Here is an 8,587-nt window from a genome sequence, read left to right as displayed (position 1 = left end):
AGGTCACAGTTCATCAGGGAGCCCAAGGTAGGAACTTAGGGCAGGAACCTGGAGGCAGGAGCTGAAGCACAGGCCATGGAGGAACACTGCTTACTGGCTTGCTCCCTTGGCCCCTGCTCAGCCTGCTTTCATATTGCAACACAGGCCCACCTGCCCAGGGGTGGCACCACCCACAGTGGGCTGGGCCCTCCTACATCACTCATCAAGAAGATGCCCTTCAGATATGGCCACAGGCCAGTCCAATAGAGGCAATTCCCCGATTGAGGCTCCCTCAACCCAGGTGTGTCAACTTGACACTAAAGCTATCCAGCACACTGCCCAACCAGGCAGGGATGGAGCTAGGGCTCCAACCTAGTCCTTTCTGTCCCCAGCCAACTTGGCTCCTCCCCTTGACCCCTACAGTGTTAGATTTGGTGCCAAGCAGAACTTCCTGTTGCCTGTGAGTGTTTGAGCAAACATTGCTCTATGCCTCTGTCCTGCCAATATCCACTGTCTGAGCACTTATTGGATACTGGCTGTGACAGCTGGGTGCCTCAAGAGACCCATGCTCCCAGGCAGCCAATAGGATTTATCAGTCACCTGCTTATAAAGCCCTTGTCTAAGCGTACTTGGGATAGACCTAATAAGCCACAGTCCCTACTCTTAGAGGCTATGACCTCAGCATTTTACTATACTCTGGCCTGGTTTCCTTTCTTTTCCTCCCTTCTCATATTTCCCACCCCTGGACCTTTGTTCTGGCTGTGCCTTCCACCTGCATTATTCCCCAATCCTTGCATCTTCTCCCAGTTCAGGTCTCAGCTGAACAAGTCACCTCTCCAGCAAGGCCAGATGAGTGAGCCCATTGTAAATGAGATGGCCCTTCCACCCAGCCACCCTTGCCATGTTATTTCTGCTTTGTTCTGTTTTCCTTTCTTTGAAGCAACATGATCTTACAGCATCCTATCCATTTAGTTAATATTTTAGTTGCTTTCTCCCGAAGGCTGAGACTTTGTGTCTTGTTTACTTCTGTCCCTAGGGCCTAGGTATTGAGTAAGTGATCGTAAGGCTGAATTAAAGGAAGAGATGAGTGTGGTTTTCTGAGCAGGCATTGACTGTCTACTCAGCTGTCCCACTGCCCCTCACCCAACTGAGCCCTCCAGCCAAACAGGTGACCCTGCCACACCTTCCTTGTAAGGATTGAGCCATATTGGAGACCAGAACCTTCTGGAAACCATCCTCCCTCTTCCTCCCCACAAGTTGGTGCTGGGAACTACAGCTGTCTTTGCTGAAGGCCTCATCTCTCATCTCTGGGCTCCTGTGGCTTCTGCAACTGTGGTCTACCTGTCTGGTGACTCCTCTCTGGGTGGTCTCTTTGCCTTTGAAGCCCAAACCTGGTTCTTCCCATGTTGTGGGTAGTATTGAGGGTGACAGTTGCCATGACAGAGTCCTTGCAACAACTATAGGTCCCTGTTGCTCCACTTTACAAACCACACATAGTATGTGTGTGTCACTGTGTATAAAATTAAACATGCACTTGAGCCAGGCATGGTGGCCTACACCTTTAATCCCAGCACTTGGGAGGCAGAGGCAGGTGGATTTTTGTGAGTTCAAGGCCAGCCTGGTCTATATAGTGAGTTCCAGGACAGCTGGGGCTACAGGGAGACCCTGTTTCAAAAAGACCAAAAAAAAAAGGAAAAAAATTCAAAGCAAATCAGCTTTTCTTGTACTCCCCATTGCAGAGAAAGAACCACTATTTACTTTTCTTGTTGCTGTGACCAAATAAGTTACAAGAAGTAACTTAAGGGAGAAAGGTTTATTTTGACTCACAATTGGTAGGGAAGGTATGGCAGCAAGAACATGAGGCAGGCAGTCACACTGTATCCCCAGACGGGAAGTGGAGCCAGGCTCTAAAACCTGAAGGCCTGCCCCAGTGACCCTCTTCATTTAATGAGACTCTACCTTTTAAATATTTAACAGCACCAGGGGCTGGAGAGATGGCTCAGTGGTTAAGAGCACTGGCTGCCCTTGCAGAGGACCTGGATTTGGTTCCCAGCACCCATATGGTGGCTAACAACAGTCTGTAACTTCAGTTCCAGGGAATCCAATGCCCTCTTCTGACCTCCATGGGCATTGCACAGCATGGGTGCACTTACATACATGCAGGCAACACACTCATACACATAAAACAAAAATAATAGTGCTGGCACACACCTTGGGAGGCAGAGGCAGGCAGATCTCTGTGAGTTCAAGGCCAGCCTGGTCTACATAGTTCCAGGACAACTGGGGCTACAGGGAGACCCTATCTCAAAAAAAAGGACCAAAAAAAAAAAAAGAATAATAGTAATAGGGGGGCTGGAGAGCTAGCTCAGCAGATAAAAACACTGTTCTTGCAGAAGACCGGGGTTTGAATCCCAGCACCTACATGTCTGTAACTCCAGTTCCAGGGGATCAGACAGTCTCTTCTGTCCTCTGCAGGCATTGCATAACATGGGTACACTTACCTACATGCAGGCAATACACATAAAAAAATAAAAATAATAAAACATTAAAAAATAATATAATAATAGGGCTGGAGAGATGACTCAGTGGTTAAAAAGCACTGGCTGCTCTTGCAGAGGACCCAGGTTCAATTCCCAGCACCCACATGGCAGCTAGCAACCATTCATAACTCTAGTTCCAGGGCAATTTGATGCCCTCTTCTGACCTCTGCAGGTATTGCACGCCATGGGTACACTTACATACATGCAGGCAATACACTCATACACATAAAATAAAAATAAAAATAAAATAAAGGTTAGTAAATAAAAAAAAAATTCTACAGCACCACCAGCTAGGCACAAGGTATCTAAAATCATGAGCCTGTAGGAGGCATTTCACATTCAAATCACAGCTTACAATGCTAATGATGTAAACACTGACCTGTTTGTGCATTAATAAATTTAATCTTTGTACTATGTTTGACATCCTCCTGTCTGTAGGTGAAGGTAATAAGGCACACTAAAGTGAAATAGCTTGCCCAAGTTTACAGTATTAGTATCAGGTACAGTCTGAGTTGCTAGCAAACAGACCCACAAATGTGTACTTACCCAGAATGATTTCTTTCCCACTTGTGTAACAGTGGCACTGGGTGGGCTGGTACTTTGTGCCTCTGAAGTCATCCAGAGATCTGGTTCCTTCTGTCCTGCTGCTCTGTCACCTCCTGGGGTTGTTGTTGATATGGTTCTAGTTGTCAATCCCAAGCAGTCTCCCTGGCAGGGATGGCTACAATTATGACCTTGTTGATGTTTGCTCATTTCCCATTGGCTGGGCATGGTCACATGGTCACACCTAGTGTCTAGGGAGGCTAAGCAGTGTGATCCCTTCATGAACCTGGCAGTGCATTCTGTTGAAACCAGGGATAGGGGTTTTCATACCAAAAGGAAAGAGGGAGAATAGATTCTGGGGATAGTCGGCATTTCTTGCCAGAGAAGCTAATAAATGATGGAGTCAGGATCAGAGCCCAGACAGAGCACAGTGCCCCTCAGTCCTGCCCTTCCACCTGAGCCTGCTCCCCACCCTTCCACCAGGTGGATATCATGCAGATGTGCATCATCGAGCTGAAGGACAGACCCGGCCAGCCTCTCTTCCACCTGGAGCATTACATTGAGGGCAAGTACATCAAGTACAATTCCAACTCAGGCTTTGTCCGTGATGACAACATCCGTCTAACACCACAGGTGAGGCCCTGGGCTTACTCTGCCCACACCTCTACTCTCCATCCACCCTAGCCCTTTGACGTGAAGCCTGACAGAATTCAACCCTAGATAGGAAGGCTCTTGTGGGTATGGGCTCTTACATCTCCAGAGGCCCCTCAACTCTATTAGAACATTCTGAACGTGTGTGTGTGTGTGTGTGTGTGTGTGTGTGTGTGTGTGTGTGTGTTTGTGTGTGTGTGTGTGTGTGTATCTAGAGTCCCAAACATACTAGGCTGGCAATCTACCACAGGAATCTATCACTCCAGCTCCTAAAAAAGATTGTTTTTTTCTTCTTCCTTTTCCATTTCCATGTGTGTGTCTGTGGTATGCATGCATATCTGCATGTTTGCATGTGTGTGGGCACATGTGTAGGTGGGCATGCATGTGTGTGCACCTGTATATGGAGGCTGGAGATTGATGTTAGGAACCATCCTTGATCATTCTTTCACCTTATCATTGAGGCAGGGTGTTAGTCAAACCAGAACTTGCTGGTATGTCTAATCTTTTTGCCAGCTTGCTCTGGGGATCCCATCTCTACCTTCTGAGAGTAACATTAGAGGTGGGCCACCATACCTACCTGGCATTTAAATGAGTTCTAGAGATCTGAACTCTTGTCTTTACACTTGCATAGCAAGTTGTTTAACCACTGAGCCATCTCCTTAGCCCTGAAGAAAATTCTTTTTGAGACAGCGTTTCCCTGCATCCCCAGCTGGCCTGCTACTCACTGGCTGGCCTCGAACTCACAGAGAGCTGCCTGCCTCTGCCTCCCAAGTGCTGGGATTAAAGGCATGCACCACCATGCCCAGCTCTGAAGAAGATTCTTTAAGGCACTACACCTGCCACCCTGTGAGAATTTCTTTTAGCACTCCTAAGATGACCATAAGCCCTGTATCCTTGAGGTCTTTGCAGAATTGAGCAGTCCTCCTTTTGTCCTTTACTTTGTAAAACTCCTTGCAGAGAAAGCCCCCAACTGTGGGCAGATCCTTAGTATTACAGCCTCCAATAAGGTGGCTGGCCAGTATCTGCTCAGCCCACAGCCTGGTCTGTTATAGCCACCTTCCCTCCCTGCCCCACACAGGCCTTCAGCCACTTCACATTTGAGCGTTCCGGTCATCAGCTGATTGTGGTGGACATCCAGGGCGTGGGTGACCTTTACACTGACCCACAGATCCACACCGAGACTGGCACTGACTTTGGAGATGGCAACCTTGGTAAGTGGGGGAAAGCCAGCCCATTTCCATAGAGACCGTGCTCCTCTAAAATCTGTTAGCTCTTTCCTACATCCAAGGAAACAGACTGACAGTGTTTGGCCCTTCCTGAGTTCATGGAGGTGGGAGCTTGACATGCCTGACCTGGAACCTTCTAGTTCATGTATTTTCCACCTGCCTGGCTACATTTCTGCTGTCCCCACTGTCCCCCTTTGTCATGGGGCAAAAGGAACACACTAGACACCCCTGCTCCGCCCACAGGTGTCCGGGGGATGGCTCTCTTCTTCTACTCCCATGCCTGCAACCGGATCTGCAAGAGCATGGGCCTCGCACCCTTTGACCTCTCACCACGGGAACAGGACATGGTGAATCAGAATACCAAGCTATTGGTGGGTACCCAGTGGGAACCTGCTCCAACTGACCAGCCCTTCTGCCACCCAGACAACAGGCTCTGCTTCCCTGTGGGATGGTGACCAGGCCCAGCAGTGCTAGAAAGATCCATCCCATCTGTGCATTAACCCATCCCCTCCAACTTAGTATACAGAGTCCTCCCAAGCATCTCCATAATGTAGTACCTGGAGTTTGCTTGGCTGTGGCCTATTTGCAACCAGAGTGAGGAAAACATGTAGAAACAGAAGTAACAGAAAGTGTGTGTGGTGTGTGTGTGTGTACAATTCCCAGAGGAGTGCTTGCATAACGTGTGTGCATGCATGCGTGTGTGTTGTGTTGAAAAAATGAGTGACTAGACCTAGACCTGCCCTGTTGAGCATGTCATTGTGTCTAGAGTGAGACCACCCCACCTCATTCCTGTTTCACAAACCAATGCAGGCTACTGACGAAGATCAATGTGGGACTCTGGACATGTGTTGGGGGTATACTTCTAGGTCAGGGCTACCAGCATTTTAGGAAACATGGACTAGCAGCAGCAGCCCCTTTGAGTTCCATCCTGTATACCCCTTCTCAGACAATATAGAGTTAATCCTGAATTGTTTCTTTCGACAAGATTCTCTATTACGCATGTATAATAGTTATGTGAAAGGGTTTCATGTTCAAAGGAGCCTTTTATTCTTCGTTAACTTTAGCTGTCAACTTGACATAGCCCAGAGGGAGTCTCAATTGAGACAACTTCAATCAGACTGGCCTGTGGGCATGTCTGTGGGACATTTTCTTGATTTACTAATTGATATAAGAGGGTCCAGCTGACTGTGGGCAGTGCCATCCCTAGGCAGGTGGGATCCTAGGACCTGGGCTGTGGAAGAAAGCTAGCTGAGCAAACCAGTAAGCAGCATTCCTTCATGGTTCCTGCCTCTGCTTGACTTCATACCCTGATGTCCCTCAGTGACACACTCTGACCTGGAAGCATAAGATGAAAGAAACCCTTTCCTCCCCAAGTTGTCACTGCAGCATAAAACAAACTGTAACAGCTCCCCAGAGGAGCGCTTGCATAACGTGAATAACCCTGTTATGTCCCCAGCAATCAGCCAAGACCATCTTGAGGGGGACAGAGGAAAAGTGTGGGAGCCCCCGCATAAGGACCCTCTCTAGCAGCCGGCCACCCCTGCTTCTTCGACTTTCAGAGAACTCTGGGGATGAGAACATGAGCGATGTGACCTTTGACTCTCTCCCTTCCTCCCCATCTTCAGCCACACCACACAGCCAGAAATTGGACCACCTCAGTGAGTCGTGGTTTGGTCCCTGGACATCGTGAGTAGAGGGGTAGGGACCAGGTAGAACGAGCCATACCAGTTTTATTCATGATGGAAAATCAGACATACTAGGCTGGGTGGCTTTCTGGGTAAATTCACAGAATGAATTTTGAAGACACGGGTCATCCAAATGCTATAATAACAGCCTCTGTCACAGAAAGCATGGTAACATGTTTCAGTGTGTTGTACAAAACTAGCAAAACCCTTATAGTGACATTTGATAAAATACACAGAAAAGAAAATTTCATCTCAACCTCATTATATATGTACAGTATAAAAATTGTGAATAAGGGGCTGGAGAAATGGCTCAGTCAGTTAAGCGCACTGACTGCTCTTGAGAGGACCTGGGTTTGATTCCCAGCTCCTGCATGATGCTACAAACCGTCCTTAATTCCAGTTCCAGGGGAATCCTCTTCTGACCTCCGCAGCTTTGCACGACATGGGTGCCCTCACATACATGCAGGCAACACACTCATACACATAAAATAAAAACAATAAATAATTTTTTAAAAATTGTGGATAAAAGTACTAACAAACAGCTAACTAATAACGTGTCACAGTTAAATCTGTGGATTGGTCAGCATTAAGAAATCTATTAACATCATAGCAGAAAGTCAAAAGAGCAAAGCTGGGGCCAGTGAGATGACTCGGTGGGTAAATGCACTTGCCACCAGGCCTGACAACCTGAGTCTGATCCCTGGAACCCATATGGTAGAAGGAGATGGGGGAAAGGAAGGAAGGAAGAAAGGGAGGGAAGGAGAGAGGGGGGAAAGGGAGCAGGGAGGGAAAGGAAAGGGCAGAGCTGAATCATTTCTGTTGCTGAGGGTGCAGTTTGCTGGTGGCTGTCCTGAGGTCTTCAGGGAAGAGGGACACAAGGCTGACACTAGGGTTTGGGTCTAAAGCGCTAGAAGGACAATGTGTCCATCCATTCCTCTGGGAAAAGCTGTGAGGAGTGTGCTGAAAGAGGAGAGGACGGTTTTAATGTCAGAACATTAAAGCAGCCATTTAGACGTCCCCACTGGGAGACCTTAGCAATGGAGCAGGCATCAACAGACTTTTCATTAAAGGGGTCAGAGAGTAAATATTTTACTCCTTACTGACCATATGGCCACTGTGTTTGCAGCTTGAAGATAGCCAGAGCCAATTCTTAATTGAATAAGTATAGCCATGTGCCAAAAAGTTTGTTTCACAGGGCTGGGAAGGTAGCTGAGTGGGTAAAGTGCCTGTCTCATAAGCATGAAGACCTGAGTTCCATCCCCGGAACCTATGTAAGAAAACCCAAAATGTGGTGGCACACACTTGTAATCCCAGCACTGGGGAGGTAGGTCAGAAGGCTCCCTGGGGCTCTCGGGCCAGCCAGCCTACTTGACAAGCTCCCTGCCAATGAGAGATGCTTTCAAAAAAACCCAAGTAGATGGTGCCTGAGAAACAAAAAGCAAGGTTGATCTCAGGCCTCCACATGCACATGCATACACATGTACCTGTAGCGACACTCACACACACACACACACACACACACACACACACACACACACACAAATTTGGCTTACAAACCCTGAAATTTATGCTATATTTACTTGTTTTTTTTAATTTTATGTGTATGAGTGTATTGCCTACATATATGTAGGTACACCCGTATCATGCAATGCCCTTGGTGGTCAGAAGAGGGTGTTGGATCCCCTGGAACTGGAGTTACAGACTGTTGTTAGCTGCCATGTGGGTTCTGGGAATCAAACCTGGGTCCTCTGCAAGAATAGCCAGTGCTCTTAACCGCTGAGCCATCTCTCCAGCTGCCAAACACTGAAATTTAAATTTTGTCTAACTTTCACATGCTATAAAATATTCTTTTAGGTGAGATGTGGTGGCACATGCCTTTAATCCCTACATTCAGAAGGCAGAGGCAGGCAGATCTCTGTGAGTTCAAGGCCAGCCTGGTCTGCATAGTGAGTTCTAGGCCAGC

The 8,587-nt window shown here is 47.7% G+C and overlaps 1 protein-coding gene across 2 annotated transcripts in view; it reads left to right on the top strand.

Moving 5' to 3' along the window:
* Positions 1–8,587, top strand: part of Eef2k (eukaryotic elongation factor 2 kinase) — an 84,166-nt gene that overhangs the window by 55,287 nt on the left and 20,292 nt on the right. Inside the window, exons 7-10 of one of the 2 annotated variants that reach the window (XM_008843829.3) lie at positions 3,546–3,695; positions 4,792–4,924; positions 5,183–5,310; positions 6,396–6,597. In XM_008843829.3, coding sequence (XP_008842051.1) covers positions 3,546–3,695; positions 4,792–4,924; positions 5,183–5,310; positions 6,396–6,597 — 613 coding nt within the window. The remainder of the gene's footprint in view (positions 1–3,545; positions 3,696–4,791; positions 4,925–5,182; positions 5,311–6,395; positions 6,598–8,587) is intronic. The other variant, XM_008843830.3, reaches the window with a different exon arrangement.

Source organism: Nannospalax galili, unplaced genomic scaffold, assembly GCF_000622305.1.
Source record: "Nannospalax galili isolate Female #2095 unplaced genomic scaffold, S.galili_v1.0 scaffold381, whole genome shotgun sequence".
Taxonomy (NCBI): Eukaryota; Metazoa; Chordata; class Mammalia; order Rodentia; family Spalacidae; genus Nannospalax; species Nannospalax galili.
This window is presented reverse-complemented; position numbering and strand designations above follow the sequence as displayed.